Source organism: Prionailurus bengalensis, chromosome B4 (assembly GCF_016509475.1).
Source record: "Prionailurus bengalensis isolate Pbe53 chromosome B4, Fcat_Pben_1.1_paternal_pri, whole genome shotgun sequence".
In the NCBI taxonomy this organism is placed as follows: domain Eukaryota; kingdom Metazoa; phylum Chordata; class Mammalia; order Carnivora; family Felidae; genus Prionailurus; species Prionailurus bengalensis.
Window position 1 is genome coordinate 10,586,158 of NC_057358.1, and position 24,183 is coordinate 10,610,340.

Below are 24,183 nucleotides of genomic sequence, written 5' to 3' on the forward strand. Positions count from 1 at the left end.
ATCTGTGCATCTTTATCTGGCACCTAAATATCCATCAAGCAGAAGAAAGACCAAAATCCGCATGAGTGCAGAGTATTCCTTCAGTTAGCAAACTACAGCCCCAGGATCAAATCTGGTCCACGGCCTGCTCTTGTGAGTAAAGAAAGGCTCAACGGAACACCGCCACGCTCATTCATGCATTGTATTGTCTGTGGTTGTTTTCATGCCACGACAGTAGAGTTGAATAGTTATGACAAAGATCATGCGGTCCACAAAGCCAAAAATATTTACTATCTGGCTCCTCACAGAAAATGTTTGCCTACCCCTACTTTAAAAAACAAAGGTTTGGGGGCACCTAGTTGGCTCAGTCAGTTGAGCGTCTGACTCTTGATATCAGCTCAGGTCATGATCTCACAGCTGTGGGACTGAACTCCGCATCTCGGTGGGCGCAGAGGGTGTAACCTGCTTGGAATTCTCTCTCCCTTTCCATCTGCCCCTCCCCTGCTCGCCTGTGCTCTCTCTCCCCCTCTCTCAAAATAAGTAGACAAACTTAAAAACAAAGCAAAACAAAGGTTTGTCCTCTATGAATGAGACACACAGAAGTTGCTTAAAGAAAACACCAAGCTGACAGCAAGAAGCTATGCCTCATAGAAACACAGCAAATAAAAACAACACAGTCATCCCTGGAAAGAGAGGGGCCTTAACTGCATCTATTTTCATCTGTTTTAAACTTAAAAGAATTATTAACTAGAGTGTATGTGACTGTAATTTTTGGCATATTTCTGTGAGATAAACTTTCATTTGGCAACTTAACACTTGTTAAAATCTGTAAGTTAAATATATTGACTAAATTTTGTTTTGAAGTAAATTTTGTCTAAATTTAGATTTAACTCTAATCAAAAGGATCGGTCGGGTAGAAAAGTTCTCAAGCTCTTGTCATCAAAACAGATGTCCTATGAAAACAAAAACACCTTTATTTTGGTTTCTAAATATTTATGTAGTCATAGTAAACTACAGACAATCTGCTAAACTTTATATACACATTTTGATTAGTTAAAAATCTAAAGCTTCACATTAATTTTATCTTTATTTTTGATACGATTTCCTTCTAATTCTATTAATAACTTATGACCTAAAAGCTCAATCTATCATGTCCAAATTCCAAGCATTCTTCACTAAACAGACGAGTGGTGACTGCTTTTGATACAAATGTTGCAAGTTCTCTTAACTCTTCACTAAGCTTGATTTCTCCATTCTCCGGATGTAACGATGTAACCCTGTCGCAGGGACGCGGACCGGGGCCTAACCCCCATCTCTGAATACTAAACAAAGACCTTCCTGTTGCAGCATCGAGCCAGGCTGGTTTGGCAACAGTTTTTATATTTATTGTGAAATCTATTATAAAACCACGTTAGTCCTATACTGTATTTGTGAATACAAATACATGCCTTCTTCACATATCATAGCAAGTAATTTAAGTCACTAAAACTGTAATTAGATATGAAGTCAGCAGCCTTCAAAGAAGATTACAAAGTGACTTCTGGCTATTGTACTGTATTGACACTGACACTTACAACCTGAATTCACCGCAGAACCAATCAAAATTGCAAAGAACTAGAACAGCAGAAAGAAATGCTCTTTGATCAAGGTGTGACAGAACACAGTGTCTAAATGCCTAGACCAAGGGACTTTATTCAATAGTGCAAAAACACTTCTTAAGGCTACAGTGATAAGCAATGAAAGGCACCAGCAGCAACCTCTAGAGAAAGCGTCTTACTTAAATTAGGCGTTGTAACAAAAAATCTATGACTTTGGTGAAATTTAATAAAGCCTAACATTACACTAAAATCCATTTCTATGCTTCATTATTTTCATTTGCGCTGGATGCTTCAAAACTGCATCACAGTATAAATTTAAAAAGTGAGCGTGATCGCATGAGAACCGGTACCAGTTGGCTTCATTTTCCGAGGAGTGGTGAACTGAGCTATCCAACTATACCTTCACACAAGCGGTCGCTTTCAACGGTGTCCTCTTTAGGCCCTCCTTTTCCCCTTTCGATTTTCTTTCTAGGCATCTCAAGGCACTTCTGTGTTTCTCTTACTGAACACACAGGAGGGTGGTGATGCACAATCCGGAAGACAGGCCCTGCTGCAAAACTACATCCCTCATCGGACACCTACTGTCAACACAACGTGGGCCAGTTGGCCGACTTCTTTCTGCTTCGGTTTCATCTAAAAAAAGGATAAATAAGAGCGCCTATCCCAAGGAGTTTTTGAGAGGAATCAAAGAGTTATCCATGTAAAAGGCTTAGAACAGTGCCTGGCACACAGTAAGTGCTCGATGAATACTGGCTAATATTATTAAGATAAATTATTGATTGACTAAACATGTTGTTTCAAGCAATGAGAAATGAGGTTTTAGGTAATTATTAGATCCTTTTGGAATGCAGTTTCTTTCATATGTAGTATTACATTAGACCATTTTATGATACAAACATCTCTTCTAGTGGTTCACTTCCAATATATTGTATATACAATATACCAAATATACAAAGAAGGTCAAAATCAGCTGAGTTATATTTCACCTTCTGAATCAAAATCTGGGATAGAGCCCAGAAATTTATTTATTTTTAATTCCCAGCTGATTCTAACGTGCTGGCAATTTTGGGACCTACTGATCCTGACAGGGCTAAATGTGCAAATTATCCTTCAGTCACATACCTCGGTTCTGCACACTAACCCACACAAACATGCAATCATTTCCTGACACATTTGTGGCTAAGTTTGATTTATTAAAAAAAAAAAAAAAGTGGAAGTGGGGGTTTAATGTGAGAACAGTATTTCATCATAGTTAAACATTGCTCTGTCGGTCTGTTGAAGTTCAGAGTCTTCTAATTGTAACTACTCAGGAGAACACTCTGGTTATGCTAATGTCATTAGGTATAATAATAACACCTTAAATTTGTCCACACCTTTATATAGTACTCTATCATTTCACTTCTTCAAAGCTTCAACTATACTCTAGGTACGCAGAGTAGTTACTGATTCTGCTTTATAGATGAGGCACTAAAGTGTTATCTGAGAGCAGCAAAGCCACAAGAAAGGGCACATTCTCCAACTCCCAGAACTGTTTCTGTTAATTTGTTTGCTTGTTCAACCCAAAGAAAAACATGATACAAAAAAATACTTCCTAAATGCAAGAAAACTAAACAGAAGGAGAAAACAAAGTCTGAGTACTACAAGTTGCTGCTATGAACTATCAAGAAATTACATTTTTTCTCCAAAATGTAATCATGTATCATAAATTGAAAAACCCTGGCTTCTTCCTCTTTATAATAAATCAGAGTGGGAAAAAAATAAATTTGAACGAGAAATTAATCACTAAATTGGATGGAACCAAACAAACTGTAGAGATGATGAAGAGTCTCCAGCCTATAGGAATCTGCCTAAACAATGCCAGAACCAGAACGGGCAGATTCTCATCATGAGCGAGATGTTTCCAAGAGTCAAAACCACTTCAGCCACTTTACTTTATAGTAGTCTAGACCTCCCTCAACTCTTTATGTAACATACTCAGGATAAATGGAATTAATTTTGAGAAGCAATAACATGGAGACATTTATAACTATAGGAAAGATCAACAGCATTTCTTTTCATTGCTCATATTTAGGCTGCATAACACTAAAGTTCTAATTGCTAATTATTTTTAAAACGCATTTACATAAAATGAAATGTTTTGTAATTATTTCTGAAATACAAAGTGTTATTCATTTCCATTTAATTCTGCTAAATTATTGATACAACTCATTTATTGCACTTTATGTCCCTACTAAAATACAACAAATATTAAAAATGGTATTCTTAACTGTAGTTCAATTTTAATCATAGAGGTTAAAAATGCTAGGAATTTAATAACAAAAAGCACACTGCAGGACCAGTCCGGGCATCTCCTTCATAGCAGGGCTATTAAAAATAAAGAAAATCAATATAATGGGTCACCACAGAAACATCATAATAAAAAGTTAACTTTCAATCGATACAACTTACTGTAAAAAGCCAAATCTGTCCGTGACTTTGTAAACAAGGTAATCAGCATCCTCCCAAGGTTCGATCTCTGCACCTTCTCGTCCCTGTAATAGGGACAAAGAAGGGTATTACTGGGAATTTATAAAACTGAATAATTATTCAGAATAAAAAGGCAACAAGAGTTATTTTTTATAAAGAGCTAGAAATGAGGCATTATCACCCTAAATTAACTTTTAAAAAAAACGACTTTTGGTAATAGAATCACCATTTCCTAGGTATAGGCTTCAGAAGGTCCCATATGTCAGCAAGAACTGACATGCAGCTAAGCCCTGACTTATCAGACCTGGGTTCCTGTGAGAAGCCAACTGGGGACGTGGGAGCAACGAAGGGCAAGAAAGCCACTCGGGAAGGAACTGCCAAACTTCAATGTTTTTGAATCAACCTATCTTGGAAAAAAACTCTTTCATGCCTTCTCATCCAAACTTCTCAGAACAGTAAGCTATCCACCTTGTCTCTCTACGTCTTTACTTCATAGCTACATCAGCCTGGACATGATTCTTGCCAAGGTCGAAAATGATCTTCCATTGTCCAATCCAGTGGACACTGCTCGGTTCTTATCTAGAGGACTCTGCTCGGTGTGCCCGTCAGTGTTGCACATTCCCCATGCCTCAAGCTCCATGACACCAGCCTCTCTTGGGTCTCCCCATACCATCCAACTCTTCTTTTGAAGGGTCTTCACAGATCCCTCTCAGTGTGCCCAGAGCCCTGCCCTCAGCCCACTGCTCTTCTCACTGTACTTCTGAGGCCATGAACTAGCACTGATTAGTAGGAACCCCAAATGTCTACACCAACCCATCACATTTCAGACTCATACCCGACTGTCTTGTGGACCCCTCCATCTGCATAGATTTTATCAATGACTGTACAACGGCTAGCCCAGTCACTAAGTGTTAACTGCATGGAAAAAAAATTCATACAAACATGAATGAATGACAGTTCTACTGATTTTAAGTTAGTTAAGCAGTTAAATAAATTAATTAGGTTTTTCATAGATCACACTAAAATCTATTCACAATAATGGGAATTTGTGTCAGGTTGTTCCAAACAACCAATTTAAAAACGAACTCTGGGAACATAGCTATTAAGTTGAGCACCGCCTGTATGCCTCCCTGGGGGAAGGGCACAGTCCAGATGACTTTCTATAATTTGATGCTCCTGTTATTCTCACAAATAATCAAAAGCAACAGATATGAAATTACATGCAAGTGATATAAATATAAAACATGACATTTATAAATCACTGCCTACAACCCATTACAGACCTCAAGAGGTAAAGTAATAATGAGAAGACATGTGAACTGTCAACAACTGTGATTTTCTAAAGCATCAAAAACCAGATTTCATAACTAACAAAGAGATAAAATGCTAATGGAGATTATATATAATGTATAAGTTCAAATTTTCAGATCCGTGTTAAAATTTTAATACCACATATAAATTATAAATAAAATGGGTATTTAATTTTATATACTAACATATTCAAATATTTATTGAATACCTAGCATGAGTCAGAAACTATTCTAGATATTTAGAATATAAGAGTAAATCAAACAAAAGGTATTCTTACCCTCCATTTACATTCTAGGAGTGAGAGCAGACGAAAAACAAAGTAAGCGTAATATAAAGTATGCTGACATAAGTGCTGTGGTGAAAGAGAAAGGAGAGAACAGGGACCCAGATAGCTGGGGAAGGAGGGGGTATTTGCTATTACACAGTGTGGTCAGAGAAGATCTCACTAAGAAGGTAGCATCTGGGTAAAGATCGGAAAAAGGGGAGACAATGAGGTCTGAGACTATCTAGGATACAACGTTCTGGGCAGAAAAAACGGCCAGCGCAAAGCTCAGTGTGTAGGGAGAACAGCAAGAGACCAGGTGGTTGGAGCAGAGGGAAGGAGAGAGAAGAAAGATGACTTCAAAGGTCACATGAAATAAATAAACTGCTTCTGTAATTCAAGCTCTCCAAAAAACAAATCCATTTCTATTTATATGTTTTTTCTGATAAAACAGACTCAAAGAGTAAATCTGAATACTTACTCTGTCATATTTAGCAACTATTTCGGCTCGCTCCTGGGCAAGTTTGAGGGCTACATCCTGGTCCGAATCTGCGGAGAGAACGAGTTTAGATGAACTGTTATTTAAAAAACCATAAAGTTAATTAATTATAAACCTAAGGTAAAACAAAAAATAAACAATAAATCAATATTGCCTAAAAGGACAAACTAGCAAAATCAAATAAACTTAAAAGGCTGAGTTAATTATCTATAACTACGGCTTTGAAATATCAACATATCTACCATTTCAGTAGTATATATGATCTTCAAAAGAAAGTAAATTTATTAACATGGCATTAACTTAGAGGAGATGATAAGTCTCATCCCTCAAGAATCAATTTTGGATCTAATTTCGGAGAAACAAGTGTTGAAGTTGAAACAAACCGAAAGCTCAAAGTTTTCAGATGAAACCCATCTGGGTATATGATGAGAAGAACATTCAAGAATGCTTTTACAAATTGAGGTAATCTGTCCACAAAATAAACAGTGTTAAGATACACTTCAGGAGTTAGAAAAATTATTTCTCCTACATGATGAAAATAATCACTCCTTCATTTGGCCCCTGAGGTCCTCCCTCACCAAATGCCCCAATTACTATGCTAATCTCCAATTCTGCTGCACACATACCCTTCTTTCTTACCACCACCAGGTATCCCTGAAAAATACAAATCTGGTAAGAGTGGTAGAGATCACGACATGAAATAGCATGCATATGATGACACATCCCAAGTACCATAAAGAAAAACAAAAGACCAGGGGCACCTGGGTGGCGCAGTCGGATAAGCGTCCGACGTCAGCCAGGTCACGATCTCGCGGTCCGTGAGTTCGAGCCCCGCGTCAGGCTCTGGGCTGATGGCTCGGAGCCTGGAGCCTGTTTCCGATTCTGTGTCTCCCTCTCTCTCTGCCCCTCCCCCCTTCGTGCTCTGTCTCTCTCTGTCCCAAAAATAAATAAACGTTGAAAAAAAAAATTAAAAAAAAAAAAAGAAAAGAAAAACAAAAGACCAGGGGCAGGCTATATCAAAGGTACCTCTTATCACGAAGAAAAAGACAAGCACTCCACTGGAAATGTGAGCAATGGCCATGAGCAAGAAATTCCCAAGAGTAACAATAACAGCCACAACCACATCTGTGTTCTCACTAACTCCCTGGCAGACAGGACGATATTGCCTGGCAGCAGGTACTGTGAAAAGCTCTTTACATCCCTCATCCCGTTTATGTCTCACCACGACACCCTACCATAGGTAGCATATGAGGCCTGGAGATTTAGCCCACTGTCTAAGGTCACAAAACTACTAAAGAGCAAAACTGGGACTCACATCCAGACAGTCATGACTCCATAGCCCGTAATTTTAAGGATAATTTTATAAAAATGACCGCTAAAGACACAAGAAAGAAAAATAACGATAAAGACACAGGAAAGGACTTGCAGTGAAAGATGGCAGACACAACACACTTTCATATTCATTCCTCTGGAAACACTAAAGTGACTCTACAGGGATTCTTCAAACCCCCTCCCTCAAAGGCCCAGCAAATGGTGGCTCCTGAGGAGATGGAAGGGTGGGGTTAGACCCAAGAAAGGTGATGAAAGGAGTCAACTCCCCGAGACCGAAGGGGATGTGCATGCGTACAGAAGAGGTTAGGGGTGGGGAAGAAAAGCACATCTTCGCCCTCCACAGCAGGAAACCAACACATACTGCCTGGGACTGTGGAAGCGGGAAGTGGCAATCCAGGCTTGCTCTCTAGCACTATGGAAGAAAACAGAAAACGAATCAGCCTGGGAGAGAAAGGTGGTTACTTCTGTGAGGTGGGCTGTGGGGAGGGAGGAGTATGGAAGTCAGCTATTTTTCAAAATAAGTCATACAGACTGCTGAATCTTTAAACCAAGTATAGCTCTGATAAAAATAAAATCTAAATTTAAAGGCCAAGGAATGGAAAAAAAATCAAACTTATTAGAAACTCAAGAAATACAAGTTTTAAAATATCTTTGTACTTAGACTGACAAAAAATGCACTGATGTTACTCAATGTTGACAAAGAGTGTGGGGAAATCTGCAGTAGCTTACTCTGGGGGAGACTTATCTTTCTGGAAAGCAATTTGATAATATGTCCCCAGAATCTTAAAAACAGGCATGTCCTTTACCTAACAATTTCACCTCTCGGGATTTAGGCCAATGAGATCATCAATATAATAGGAAAAATTGGAAAGAAATGGGAATTTGTCAATTTTTAAAAGTTTATTTGGGAAAAAAATGTTTATGTCACTGCTTTTCTCAGACTGTCAATACGCTCTCCTCTGGGAGAAATGTGAATAAATAATAGAATGGTTCAATAAAATAACAAAAATGCAGACTAGATCTTCACAGTGAACTAATGCAGTCAAAAGTCTGCGATAATCAACTCAATTATATATTCATTACCCTAGTCTAGACTTAGGGACCTCTGTCAATTCCTTTTCCCTCTTCTGTTGCCCAGTTTTACAACATTACACTCACATTTCTCCAAAAGGGTAGGGAAAGCAAATTTAAAAAAATTAAACTCAAACTAGGAAAGTTGACCACTTATTAAATTCCACTTCCATTATCAGAACAACGAAGCATGAATATCTACGGTGATCAGGCCAAATTCAATGGATGAGTGCTTTCTTTGAATGTATTCTATATCAGACCTTCATTGCTGCTACAGTCATAGGAGCCTCAACCGTCTTTCCTACTTAACAATGAAAGGCTTAAAAGTATAAAGGCAAGAACTGAAAACAGTACAGAGTTGAGAAGATGCAAAGTATCCCAAGAAAGCATCATTGTGGCAAATTATAAAATATAAAGCTTTCCAGGGATCATCTCCAGTCTAGAGATTTCCAAAAAGGAAAAAACCTAACCACGTAATAGAGGTCATATTGAAATTGGATGAAACTGTATCCTAATTCCAGGAGAGAAAAATCATGTACTTTAAACATGGTTAGAGTAGTTGGCTTGGCTCTAAATCAAATAAAGTAAGTTCTAAATCTTTAAATTCCTTTAGAACTTTCTTGTCCTTGTATTTCCTTGTGGAGAGAAAATTCTGTAATGCTGACAAATGTGTTCTAAAAAAAGCGTGAATTTAAAGGCATACTAATTTTATAAAATATAGCCAAACCTGCTTCCTAGAAGAGACTAAATGTAAATGCCAATTGTTCCCAACATGGAGTGCAAAGACATTATTTAATAATCCACATTGTGAGGTAACCATCTTTAGAGTAGGAAGTTAATATCCCTCTGCAGAATTCACTGTAGTTAAATTATGTATCATAGTGTCTGATCTATAGTTGAGAAGTTTATGAAGAATTGCACTAGAATCCTCCCTTTGATTTCATTCTGAAAGCTTATTTAGAAATTCCATTGCAAGAACAAAGAATTTGCCCTAAAACATTGAAGACAAAGGGTTATCAACAGCTGCCTTGTGTCTGTGTGCAAGTGTACACAAAGTTCCAGGCACCTATCAAACAATGACAGTTGTGTTATTCGGCACCTACATCACATGTCATTACTTAATTTAAAAAACCTCTATTACATTATTCAAGCCAGATGAAATAAAATTATTTTTATTGACTTCAAATCTAAGGCAACAATGTTTCAAAGAAAAAAGGCATGTTTTAAGCAGTAAAAACAGAGAGCAACTGGATTAAACACATAAGTATACAGTAAAACCTATCTGGGCACAAATTTATGGAAGATAGTGACAGCTATCGCATCTTATGAAGCATTTCAAAAAGTGACAACTCTAACATTTCCAGAAGCCTTCTAATTCCCTTTAAACACAAGAACTTTTTAAGAATCAAGCATCCTCCTGAAAGACATTTTTTAAAAGCAGGCAATGTAGCTGAGTATCTCTCACTCAATTAACCCCAAGTCATTCACAGTCATTAAACTTCAAATTCAGTTTGTCCAATAGAACGAACCTCAAAGCAGACATTCTTCCTAGTGTACATTCTGACAGGACTACTATATACAAATCACCTATTCCAACTTAAGAAGTACTTTACCATTTGTTAGACAGTTAGTCCGGCCCTGGGAATTAACGGCGGCTTCAGTCCTCATAGATTAAACGTATCTACTCCAAGATTTCATTATTATTTTACAGTTCTCAAGCACACCAGGCGAGTTAGGTGGTGCCTCATACATTCTTGCAACAAACTGAAACAGAAAAGTGGAAGGCAGCTCTACTTTAAACTATTTGTGAAACAAGCACAAGAAAGAAAACGTTTCTAAGGGAGAAGAAAAGACCTTTCTGTGGCCACACGGACTCCAGATATTCTAACAAAGATGATGTTTGTTGAGGGTAAAAACATGTCTTTCAGGCCAGATCCCAAGTATGAGCCACAGCAGCCTACACCCGGCATTTCCATCTGACAACAAACAGGGGCTTGAGACAAGCCGCTTTAGAACACGCCTTCACCTCCTGCTGCAAAGTTAACCACATGCTTACTACTTGCCCTAAATTTTGTCATAAAGCAACAAAGAAAATTGTTATTGAAAACATTAAACTAAAACTAGGTAGGAATGTTCCCCTCAAACACATTTCATTCTTAACATAATTTTTAATGTGAGAACGTCAGCCTCTATTTCAGACACTAAATGAATACAAGCTAAATTTTGGAAGGTTTTGGAAAGTTTTAACACACCACACATATACAAGTGAAACACGTTTTGGGGAACAATGTGTATAACTACTGTAGGACGGCTCTGTGAAATTTTCTGTTCTATTCTATTTATTCCTTCTTACTCCTCTTCAGGGACCTACAATTTGGAAACCACTTTGCAAATGTTAACAGTCATGTTGGAGGCATGCTTGCGGACATTAATCACACTTAACTGGACACTTCACACATTAAGTTTACACTCACTTTAAGCCATTTGTAGTATTTAATATAAGCGAAAGATCTCAGAAGCTTAGAGAGAGGGAAAATTTCAAGTCATACACTGAGGAATAAGAATCAGACTGGTATCAAACTTCTTTCCAGCTAAAAGATAATGAAACTCTGTTTCCAAAGTTCTGAGAAAAAAAAAATGATCATGAACTTAGAATTCTATACCAAGCCCGACTATCAATGCAGCATGGAGAAAAAATAAAAACATTTTTAGCTATTATCAGGTCTGCTAAAGCTCAAGAAATGACCCTCACCTCTAAAAGATGTCCACATCCTCATCTCTGGAGCCTGTGAGTGTACCTTATATGGCAAAGGTATCTGCAGATGTAGTAAGTTAGGATCCTGAGATGGGAAGATTATCCTGCATCGTGCAGATGGGCCCAACGGAATCATAAAGCACCTTATAAAATTGTTTAATGTTTATTTATTTTTGAGACAGATGGAGTGGGAGTTGGAAAGGGGCAGAGAGAGAGAGAGAGACAGACAGACAGACAGACAGACAGACAGAATCTGAAGCAGTCCCTAAGCTCTGAGCTGTCAGCACAGAGCCCAATGTGGGGATAGAACTCACAAATTGTGAGATCATGACCTGAGCCGAAGTCAGACGCTTAACCGACTGAGCCACCCAGGCGCCCCATAAGAGACCTTATAGAAGGAAACAAGAAAGTATGACGATGGAAGAGGTTGGAGCGCTTGTGAGGAAGGAAGGGGTTGGCAGGCAAAGAACAAAGGTGGTCTCCAGAAGTCAGAACTGGCTACGAAACGGCTCCAGAAGGAACCAACTAACCTGACACGTTGACTATGGCCCAGTGAAACTGAGCTCAGACTCTGGCCTCCAGAAATATAAAAGAATAAATCTATGTTGTTTTAAGCCACTAAGTTTGTGGAATTCGTTACAGCAGGGACAGAAAACCAATACATGATTCAAAGTTCACTGCCTACCCAATGTTTCTTTTAAAAAGAATATGAGAATACACTACAGAAAAACGAAACAACAATAAAAAGAACTGACAAAGACTCTCTCCTTTTCCAAACTTCAGTCAGGCTCCTCCTAGCCTTGTCCTATCTTCGGCCTGCCTAGCCTGGCCTGGCCCAGCCACAGCAAGAATCCTGCTAAGTCAGTTTAGCAAGAGTGCCCCCACACCCTGATAGCTAGTCACCCTGGCGTGCCTTTATCCAGAATCCTGTTCAGTCAGCGTAGCAAGGACCACCCCCTCCCCGCCATGCACTGAAACCTTCAGTCTGCCTGGTGGCTATGAACTCCACCTGTCCTTCCAGTGTTTGGAGTGGAGCCTGATCTCTCTCCCCTACTGCCGACAGTCTTGACCCCAACTGCAATTCTCGTGTACAACGTCTTTGCTGTTTTAACAAGAGCCAGAATAATTTTTCTGTAACAGAATAAAAAAGAAGGCAGACACGGGATCCATGAAATCTCAGAAGGCTAAAATTAGACATTTCCAGATGCCAAATGTGTAGTTGCCTAGAGAGCAGCCAGCCTACATTAGAATAGGGAATACAAGGTGTCTTCAGGAAGAAAATAGATTTTATCAGTGACACAGTAAAAGCTTACACATAAAAGACTCCAAAAAGAGGGCGAGAGGACTGTTTGAAATCTTAGAACTAGCAAAGCAGAAAGTGATAAAGCCACAGGCAAACGTGAAGAAATGTACAAAGGCCATTTGTACACGTATGGCATGTAGGAGAAATGAACCCATGTGATCTTGACACTTTCAACACTAGGATTATTATACTTATTTTTACATACCTCATAATATTCGAGACTTAGCTAAATGACACTGACACTATTTTGATTATACGATACTGACATTATTCTGATTATATAAGAATTTTATTGGCTTTTGGTGTTCATAATCAACTACAAAGTGTCCAAAACTGAACTCTGATCTGCACACACACACACCACACTCCAAACCTAAATGCCCTTCCTAAAAGCAGCCACCAATACCTGCAAAAAACAGTCTCCACACTATACAAGAATCTACATGCATGCATGCACACGGAGATTTCAGTCTCCCTTTTCTAGTGAGAAACCAGAATTGTTCTATAAATAGCTCTACACCTCACTCTTTTTCATTTAACAGTGCATCTTGGAGCTTGTGCATATCCACATCTGCAGACCTACCCAGTGGTGTGCCAATAAAGGCTTAGCGACCCATTCTTATAGGGAGGAAGCAGGGGCTCCAAGCCCCGGTTGTGGCACCTCCGAACCTCCATGCCACTTCTTCTCCCACCACGGCGGCTAATCGCCAAACTACAACATGCCGCCATGGAACAGACAGTTCAGTCTGGCTCCAATACATCGACAGATCTACCTTAACCTTTTCCGCAGCTGGAAAGCTTCCTACCTAATACATTAATATAATTTATTCAACCAGTCTTCTCTAAGGAATGTGAACTAGGATAAAAACGAGAGTCCATTTTTAATGGGAGTTAAAGAGAAAACGTCCTAAGGCAAAGAGCTTACTAGGCAGTGGTGACCAAAGGCAACAGAACAACAGAGGAAGCAAGAACGACCAGTAAGCTGAGAAAAAGCAGCTGTTGCAAAGAGGAACGCAGGACCTGAGAGAGCAGAGCGAGTCACCATCGTAGAGACCTTTCAGCCTAAAAGAACACAGACAGAAGCTGCTTCATGCTTCAGCTCCTGGTGGCTTACACTTCCTGCTCAATACAAATAATGCTCTTTTTTTCCCTTGAAATAATTTGAATAAGTTATTCTGGTCTATAATCAGAGTTCCCTCATTCAACCTCATCTTTCAACCAAAAGAGGCCCCAAGTACCAGTGGTGCCTAAGCAATGGTTTCAGCTACTTGTGATCACTTTCTTAGTGCACTATGGGCTAAGATATATCAAAAATAAGAGTTATTTTAATGGTAAAATCTTAATTAGGCACCACTGCTGAAAACTTCAGCATTTATTTTCTCATGTTCTAGATTCAAGGCTGGAAGAAATGCTCAGAGGAGAAATACACAGAGTTAAGCAGATCAACATTAAAACACAACTAAAAACAAATGAATAAAATAAAGGCAGGTGCACCAGTCACAAAAGAGCCTGAAATACCACGGATTTTAACTGGGTGTTTCGTACGAGATGATGTTAAATGCAGGCACCTACAAGGTACATATCCCTGCCTGCCTCCCCCTACTGGCCCCTATAATGCTGATTCTGAAACAGCATGCCAGGATCCCCGGGGGAGTCTAGGCCAAAAGCACCACCTGGTGGTCCTGGGAGAAGACTAACCCAGGGTCTCTTCCCTCCACAGGGAGGTCATCTATCATCCAATATTCCCTCACGCCCCAGCCCCGTCCTATTTCCCCCTCTCCTAACTCACTCAATTCCATGTTAAACAATGTCCTCAAAAACTGCACAACCCCCAACACCTACTAATCTCCTTCTTCCTCCCCCAACTGAGTAATAATCTTAGAAAAATCATTGGTTTCCTTCTCTCTTTCCCATGTTCACTGGGAAAACTATGACAAATAATGGTGATCAAGGAAGCCAAAGGCTAAAAGCAAACTACATGAAAGAACCCAAAAGTCGCCCAGATTTCCTCTCAAAACAGTCACACAAGTATCCACATAATAGCTTCATATTTCTCTGGCTTAATCCACATGGTCTGATACCATAAAAACATTCAAAATAAGTAAGCTTAAATGCTCTTCAGGATTTACAAACAGGATTTGTATCTTTTCATTCAAAATATTTATATTCTATCACGATCAGCATGACATTGATATTTCCTATTATATATCATACTTTAAATGAATAGTTTTTAAATTTGCCATTCAATGTGCAGAAAACATTTCTTCCCACAAATCCTTACACAGAAGCCCAACTGCCAAGCCAGGCAGGCAGGTCGGGTAGAGGAGAGAGGGAGCAAAGTTCCCCTGGCCTGCTCTCCCTCTTTCCTCCAAGTGACCCACATGACCCACGCAGACCTGCAAGGCTATCCCGGCCAAGCAAGCAAGAACAGGGCACATCTCTAATATTTTAAACACGGAGCACCCAGTATCAGCTAGGTATTTAATGTTTCCATAACTAAGAAAATGCTTAAAATTATAGTCATAGCAATAATTCCTGGGCAGCCTTCTATTACTTGCTTCCTATTTTCTAGAAAGAGGAGAAACAAAATAATATTTAAAGTCCTAAAGCCAATTACTGGCAAAGATTTATTGTAATTGAGAAGGTAAGTTTTTCTCAAATGCAATCAGGAATGACAGTCTGCTTCCAGTTGAACCACCCATACCTGCTGGCATAAAGGGAGAACCAGCCACTGCTTCTTTTGTTTGAGTTCTCTTTGAAACAGGAACCCGTAACATTTATTGACATATGATTTACTGACGTGTTACTTAATTGTAAGCTCCATGAACAAAACACAGTTCTCTCATTCACCCTGCGGTCACTGTATCTAATCATAGGGTCTAGCACACGGTCGCTGCTCACCAAGTATTTCTTAACAGGATTAAACTAATTCCTCAGAATTATTACTATTGTGAACTATTCAACCAGCTCAACACTTAACATATCAATTTATTTTTAACAATTAGATTTTAAGCTATTTTTCAGAAATACTTTCCCTGCAAAAAGTACACCTTTACAAAAGATTCTAAGTTTTTTTTAATTCTATTTCAAGGTAGCATTTAAAATTTTATTAAGATTCTAAAATTCAGAAATGAGAAGTCGCCATCTATTTCTGATTAGCACTTCTGCATATTTACAAGTACTTCATATCCAGGAAGGAAGGGAGGGAGGGAGGGAGGGAGGGAGGGAGGGAGGGAGGAAAGGAGGGAAGGAGAGGAGGGAAGGAATTAAAAAAAAAAAAGGCAGGAGCCTCCTGAAAGACGAAGAAAACCAGAGACATGTCTGTGATGTCTGTGCCCAGCCCACTCCTCTCCCCACGTCTTCCTGATTTAGCTACCTGTCTACTCCCAGAAACTACTCCCAAAATCGTAGTCTCACATTCTTGACAGGAAGGTCCTGCCCACTTGGCTGAATGTACTACCATCATGCTTTTAAATCCATGTATGAACACTCCAGAACTCTCCCCATACTCTTCCCCTCTTATAGGGGCAGAAGGACTTTTGAGGTTGGCTTGGCTCAGCTCCTTGTGCGCTCTCTCTCTCTCTCTCTCTCTCTCTCTCTCTCAGCCACCCTGGGGGGCAAGCCATCTGGTCTGCTCTCCATGCATGAAGGCACCTGTCCTGAGGGGAGGTCTGTGGTTGCTCAGCTATGCTAGTCACCCAGTGGGGAAGTCTAAGTCAAGATGGCCTAATAAGGCCCATTGGACCTAATGGATCTAATGTCACATCCTTAGATCAACCAATACAGAAGCCATTTTGATCTCCATCTGTCAGTCTCTTGTGTCTTACTTCTCAAGGAGAAGAAACAGTATCACTATTGGTTCCCTAGAACTCCCCAAATCACACTAGTAACTCCTACGTTTATGTGTAAGGTGATTCATAGAGAAAAAGGATATGGAGTGATGTAACAGTATTTAAATACCATTACTACTGATGAGAAGCATAATTACTAGTTGTTGAGTATGAGTGTAACTCCCACATTTGGGGGCAGGGTTGAGTGACAAAATTGCCAACAACACATACTTAGAACCAAGACAAGCCTATGAGTCACTTCACTCATTTAAATCCGCCTACAGTGGCTGGCAAATTCAGGATTATACCTTAGCTGCTTTACCAGCAATATGATTGTTTGAATAGATGACACAGACTCATTGGTAATGACTCCCTGTTTGTGGATACTTTATAACCTGTCTAGTGAGCGTTTACTATGTGCCAGACCTGTGTTGAGCATTTACTATGTGTAATCTCATATAATCCTCACGACAACCTACTCTGATAGTTGTGTGTCTATTCTCAGTTTACATAAGGAGAGCCTGATGTGTGGAGAGGTTAAGTCATTCTGGTCCTATGGGAAGTAAGTGGCAGAGCAGGACTTCAAAGTCAGGCTGTCTGACTTCAAAGCCTTGTTTCTAATACCAAGCTATTTTGCTAAAGCACAAATGGATCATCTTTATATTTCTTCTCATTTCTGCTAGTCCTTATATTTATTTTCTCAGAAACAAATCTATTTGTGATTCCTGTGGATTCTTAACAGTTGCTTTCTGCTTTCTAGTAGCCTTCTCAACTTACGAAACTGACTTTGTCTACTATTTGTGCAAAATGGAGTCCAATGATACAGAGAATCCAAGAACCACTTATACGAACAGTCTTTGTGACCCCTCTAAGCAACTGTACTCCTCTATTATATTTTAAGCTGTATGTTTTAGGATAATAGGAAGCGATCAAGAAACATGCAGTGTTCGCTTTGGCAGCATGTAGACTAAAAGTTGGAACAATACAGAGAAGATTTAGCATGGCCCCTGCACAAGGATGCATGAAACTCATGAAGCGTTCCAAAAGAGAAAAGAAAAAACCTGCAAAAATATTTGACAGACGAATCACCAAATGTATACTAAAGTTAACTCTGCTAAAATACTTCAGGTGTTTCGTAGATACTAACTCAAAGGCCCTCACAATTAATTTCCATGTTTATGGGAAGAATTCTGTTGAATCTAATGCATTTACTTGACCTTCACAACTCTTCCGGCTCATTCAGAACTGTAAGCATGCAGTTATGTTCACTACAAGTTCACGCTGAATTCAGCCCAATGGGAGCTAACAAGAAATGATGCAATTACAGCAGATTCTCGTAGATCACATACCCAACAAAGGGGACGGAAGAGGGTTCAGAGAATGCCCACCCTAATAGTACATAACTAATTCCACAGATAATTTGGCAAACCTTCTTCTCGACCCAATGGTAACTTTTCTACTATTTAAATCAAAAATGACGTGCAAAAAACAAACTGAACCCAGCATGGCATACAAAAACAAGAACTCAGTATCACCTAGAACAACAGAGTAACACACAGAAAGAATTACCTTAATACATGTTTTAAAAGTATTAACAATGCAAGTATTATTTGGTCCCTGAATGGCCCTTAGGTCCAAATCAGAATATAAGGCCACTGAAAGCCAACAACTTGGAAAATAATAAATATAAGTGTTCATATCATGCTGAAGCTGTCATTCATTCAATTATTTAACAACAACAACAACAAAAAAGAGTGCCATAATCTCCAAGCCCAGCACCATGGAATTCTCATCATATAGCTGCACTCACCACATCTCACCTGACAACTCCTGAGAACATCATGTAAGAGTATCTCACATGTGCACGTATGTTTAATGAAGCACACATTCTTCACGTGGTTACCATTATTGTGCCAATAATTTTGTGTTGGGGAGCCTTGTGTAAGACTTATTTTACATAACAAATATCAAAAGTGCTATCTATACACATATGAAAGTCACTGATGATGAGGAGACTAAATAACCTAAGTACCAATGGAGAGCCTGGCTCATAATAACAGCTAGCATTTATTCTGTACAATCTAAACACCTCCTGTACGTTATTTTGTCGAATGACCTCACATCAAAACTATAAGGTAGGTATCATTATTGTTCGTTTAGCAGAAAGAAAATTGTTAGGTTAATTAACTTGAAAAGATCACACAGCACTGAAGTTACAGAAGTGGCATTCAGACCAAGGCAAGAAGGCCCCAGGGCACTCTTAATCACTCCACATAATCTTTGGATACGTCAAATGGCAAGTGAATGAACAAAGGTTTGTCAAGTGACTCTGTTAACAGGGATCCTCAAAGTAGCATTAAATCAGGGCAAGAGACCAAGGAAGTGCCCTTCAGTCAACAGGAAGCCACGGAGGTGTTTTTGAAGAGAAAACTGGCCAGAAGCTGTGGAGAAAACCAAGGCTGCTGGGGAAGGAAGAAGAATTTGCTTATTAAGACCTCACACTGTTGAGCTCTCATTACCCATCGGGCACTGTGCTAGGCACACACAATATCTCACTGAATGTTCAAAGAGCCCTATTACCGTTCAGTTTATAGGTGAGAAAAATGAAACTTGTCCAAGGCTATGTTAAGTGTCAAAGCCACATCTGGAAGGCTCCAAAGCCTGTCCTCTTGCCCATTATGTTACAAAAGAGAAGAGAGAGAGAGAATATATCTGTGTATCTGTAAATTAATAAGGTATAAGCTACCAAGAAACTAACGCACCATAACCAGGAAGTGGGTTACCGGAGTCAGTGTGATCAGCCCTCCATGTGTTGGCTGTGTTTCCACAAGTGAATCTCCTCCTCCAATAAAGACAAAACTCTTCCAAGATCCGAAAATGATGACTTCCCAAAATTACTTATTTCCGTGCACTTTCACATACCCAAGTTTCCAAAGTTTCAATCCACTGATACTACAAAGCTGCCAAAATGTAATTACCTAGGAACTGATTTATACTTATAAGCAAGCAAATAAAAATTTCCAAATGTTACATTGGAGCAGCTAAAATACTGATAAAATTAAACCTATTTTTTTAATGCTTTACTAGGTAACAATCACCAGACCCGAGCAGGGAACAGGGAAACATGGGCTCCCCACCAATGTTTGTTAGTTGCCTTTGATCCATACCCTCTATTCAATATAACCCAGTCCTACATTTATTATTTTTCAAACTCTTTTGACCATATCTTTTTTTCTCCTACATATAACTCATAAGTTCTTCAGAGTGAAGATTCATTAATTCTAAAGTAATCAAACTTTAAAAAACAGTATTTTCAACACATCTACTACGGGCAACTTGTAGTATATAATGTTGTACAAACACTCCAGCTCTCACCCTTGGCATCTGAAAAATTTTAATGTTTCATCAGTTTCAACATGCCCAAGGGCCATCACATGTAACAATTGGCAGTTTTCCTCAGGCATGAATCTGAGTCATGGACTATGTGCACGAAAGTGAGTTACCTGGTCAATGAGGGCACCTAGATGCCTCCCTAGTGCCTTTCAAAGTAGCTTTGTTTTTCTCTAGTCATTTCACAAACACCAAATCCCTATGTGGGAGTGAAATAAAACCAAAGCAGAACACAAAATTTAATGGCCTCAAAAAGAAAGCGAGTAATATTTTGGAAGCATTTCTGATTTGCTAAGGTAACACAATATCAACCCCTTAGATGTGATCTACAGAGGTCTTAAATGATACGTTTCACCAGAAGTGTGCCACGTGAAGACTAAAGTTACTTCAATGCCAAACAAGAAAACAATAAATCATCAACTGCCGTGAAAAACTAAACAAACAAAAAAATCCATGAACAGAAAAAAGACAACAATGAGGGGCACCTGGCTGGCTCGGTTGATGGAGCATGCAATTACTGACCTTGGGGTTGTGTCTACACTGGGTGTGGAGATCAGCTGAAACTAAAATCTTAAAAAAAAAAAAAAAAGATAAGAACGAAATGCACCAAATGTTAACAAATGTTTTAATTTCTGAGCGTCTGACAGGAGGAACTGCATATAATTATATTTCCTTCTTACACTTTTACATTTTTTTCTGAATGGTCATTAACTAAAGCTTAAGTTACTTTTATTACAAAATATATATGTATTTTATAAATGTTCATTTATTCTGAGAGAGTGCATGCATGTGTATGTGCATGAAGAGTGGGAGAGGGGCAGAAAGAGAGGGAGAGAGAGCAGGCTCCATGCTCAGCACAGAGCCCAATGCAGGGCTCGATCCCACAACCATGAGACCATGACTGTGAGAACATGACCCAAGCTGAAATCAAGAGTCAGATGCTCAAACAACTGAGCCACCCAAGCAACCCTAAAATATTTTTTTAACATAAGAACTCTTTTTTAATGTAAAGAGGACATTAATAAGTTAGAAAGTTAAAAAAAACATTTTTCCCAAACACATCTTAAGCCTTTTAATAAAATAGTACAATGTCTGGAAAACAAACTTGCTCCCCAGTTCTCTTATGAGGTTTTAGATGGAAAGCTATAAAACAATTTTTGAAGAAAGTTATCTAGCCATCAAAATAATCCTCCCCTATCTCTATGAACACCTAAAACTTCCACTTGGAATACCAAATAATAAGTCATGTAAGTGAGTAAAGGTCAGAGTAAGAATATAAAGACCAGCTTTCCCTCAGAAAAAATGAGATGGATTAAGTTTTCTTAGATTCATTAATTCAAAAATTACTGAACGCCATTTACTGCCACTGTGAATATAAATAGGGACAAAATGTAATTCTTCATACAGATCACAGTCCCCTAAGGGGATCAGACACATAAAGAATCCACTGTAAATATGTAATAAACTCCCCTTAATAGATGTCTTTTTAAAATCCACAGAGATGTTAATAGGAAAAAAGCAAAGTCAGAAAAAGACTTCACCTACAAAGCAACATCTTAGCCAGGCCTCAAAAGAACGGTAGAAACTTACCATTTGGACAAGGACAGAAAGCCACGGAATGTTAATAAAAAGCCATAGTCCACAGCACCAGGTACACCTATCTCAAGAGCACATACCTCAACAGTCACATTCACTGTTGGGGTAAAAAAGACATGTCTTCCAACTTGTATCATTTCTCCTTCTCCTTCTTCTTTTTCATAATATCCCACCCACACAGCTGGAGCAGAAGGCAATCTCCGTGGGCAAAAGTTAGGTGTGTGCAGGAAAATAACAAAAGGAGACATTAGTTTGAGGCCATAAGAAAGCAAAATAAACAGTACAAATTAGTATCTTCCGTTCTGATACTACTAACATAACATCATTACTTGGGTATTCATTCATCAAGACCTGAGTCATTCAGAATTAAGTGACTAAGATAATGGCAACTGTAAACCTTTTTTTAATGCTGCAAATTCTGCTCAAAAAGCCAATTTTAAAAACAAATCTAAGCACATCTGAATACACATCCCTTCGATATGTATATATTCCACCATCTACATTATTTTCCCAGAACGGAATATATTTAAGAAAAAAAGCCGTGGAATGTAGATCTCCAAAGAAAACAGCACCATTATAGTCAGAATTAAAAAAAAAAAAAAAAACAACAACCAATAACTTAGATGCAACTGACCCAAGAAAGAAAGGGATGGGCTGCCACTGAGCTGCAGATAATACCTTGTCTGGATATCTTGAAAATTCCTACCCAGGTTTTTACTGTAACCTAAACATCCCACCCCCATCCCAACGTCACTCGATTGCCTGGCCCAAAACTTATAGACAGGTTCAATCAGACTCTATATGAATTTTTTATATACAGCAGTTAAAGAGTAAAACTCAAAGACACGAGTAAGGGGGCGGGGGGAGCCTCTTCGAGAATACTGTACTTGATGAGTTATACCAATCTCCACATGAAATATCACCATTCTCCAAGGAGACTGATTATAAAGGACCTGCCACCCTTCTCATTGAGGAAAACATTTCTTAGAGAGCACTGTCTCCTTCATACTCATTGAGTATACCATCTGAAGTTACAGAATACATTTATAACAGCAACCCAAATTCCTCTTTTACAAGTAAATAAGCATGACCAACTTCATAATCTACCGAAAAAGACTGGAAACAATATAAATGTCCATCAATTTGGCTATTAAAAATCACATGGCAAAATTACACACTGATTTGGATTCATTTCCAAGATACACTGTAAGTAGGGGGAAAAAAGCAAGGTTCAGAATAATGAATATAACACCCTGTCGGGGGTTAGGGATACACAGAAATACACAAAATTAACAGTGGCTGCCCTGGGGAACTTAAAACTAGGTGGGTGAATGGAAAGGACACTTATTTTTCAATGCATAACCTTTAGTGCATCTTGAATTGTTTACTATGTACATGTACCACCTTATCAAAACATAAAAGTAAAAATCTGGGGGGTACCTGGGTGGCTCAGTCAATTAAGTGCCCAACTCTTGATTTCAGCTAGGGTCTTGATCTCAGGGTCGTGAGTTCAAGCCCCATATTGGACTCCATACCCAACTTTAAATACATACGTGCAGACAGACAGACAGACAGGCATAAAATTCTTAACAACTGTAAAGATAATTAATGTTAGGAGAAAAACCCCTCCTCAGGAGATTGAAGATTAAATTCTACTCCAGCACAGCTCCCTTGACAGCAAAAGTTCCCTTCTCTACCACACCCTCATTCTAGCCTGCAGGGACCTGAAACATGAAGAGAGTCAAGTACAAGGTCACCTCAGCTTTTACGATGAAATGAATGCCTTCATCTCTTCCAGTTTTCTTTACTGCTCTAAAGGAAGGAAAGGAAGAATGTAAATTCAAAGAGATGAAAACTGTGCCAAGTGCGTAACTATTTCTTTCCCATAATCACAAGAAAACCAATTAGCACTTTCTCCTCTAGCAGGCCATCCAGGCAGAGGGGCTGTGATGGTACAGAAAGGGGAAATTAAGAATATATATCCCACCTTCTCAATATATGAATAGAAAACCAGGTCCAGAGAAACATGTCTTTAACCATCACAATGATTTGGAAAGGAGTCAGTATTTTACTGAGAAATGTAAAAATTAAAGGATAATATAAATGCTAAAGGCATTAAATTTTAGGCTGTTATAGACTAGTTCAAACACTTTAAAATAAATACAAGAGGGGGTGGGCTGCCCAAGTTGGTCGAGTGTGCAACTCTTGATTTCAGGATTGTGAGTTCAAGCCCCATGCTGGGCAGAAAGCTTACTTAAAACAAAACAAAACAAAACAAACAAACAAACAAACAAAAAAACAGGAAGAAAGAAAGAAAAGAAAAGCATACAAGCCAAATAAAATTTACAGGAAAATTTGCCTCAGCAGATCACTCTACAACTTTTCTAATCAATTGACTTACTTACTCAATGTGATTTTTACTGCTGACAAATCTAGGTTGTTTTTGAAATAGATGTCTCATAGAACTCTCATTTACAGTGTTCTTGAAATGCCTTTAAAGCCTTTTAGAGAGTATTTTTTTCCTTTAAACTCTTATTTTCCATATGACACTGATTTGTCAAATGCAGTTTTGCCTACAGCAGTTCTTTTCAAGAACATAACTTTAATAAACTTGCTGACAAATGGCTTATATTACTTTAACCGACTATTTGTAATACAGCCAATCTAATGAGTTCTTAGGTTTCCAATAAAACCATCAATGCTTTGACAATTTCACAAACTCACTATAGACAAAGGCTCTTCGCAAGTACTGAGAAACATAGATTATTAAGACACAATATCTGCTCTCAAG

General features: G+C 38.7%; 1 protein-coding gene and 1 non-coding gene across 6 annotated transcripts in view; one reads left to right on the top strand and one right to left on the bottom strand.

The window, feature by feature from the left end:
• Positions 1-24,183, bottom strand: part of USP6NL (USP6 N-terminal like) — a 183,102-nt gene that overhangs the window by 73,285 nt on the left and 85,634 nt on the right. Inside the window, exons 1-3 of one of the 5 annotated variants that reach the window (XM_043563332.1) lie at positions 21,473-21,759; positions 6,098-6,165; positions 4,026-4,108 (exon numbers count right to left, since the gene is read on the bottom strand). Coding sequence is in view for 3 of the 5 variants with exons in the window: in XM_043563330.1 (XP_043419265.1) it covers positions 4,026-4,108; positions 6,098-6,165; positions 10,132-10,186 (206 nt within the window). In the remaining 2 variants the exon portion in view is untranslated. Of the gene's footprint in view, positions 1-4,025; positions 4,109-6,097; positions 6,166-10,131; positions 10,300-15,280; positions 15,352-21,472; positions 21,760-24,183 lie in introns of those variants that run through there. The other 4 variants (XM_043563329.1, XM_043563330.1, XM_043563331.1 and 1 more) reach the window with 4 other exon arrangements.
• LOC122474137 lies at positions 17,350-17,456 on the top strand. The gene has a single exon (XR_006294825.1). It is a non-coding gene; the product is annotated as a U6 spliceosomal RNA (small nuclear RNA).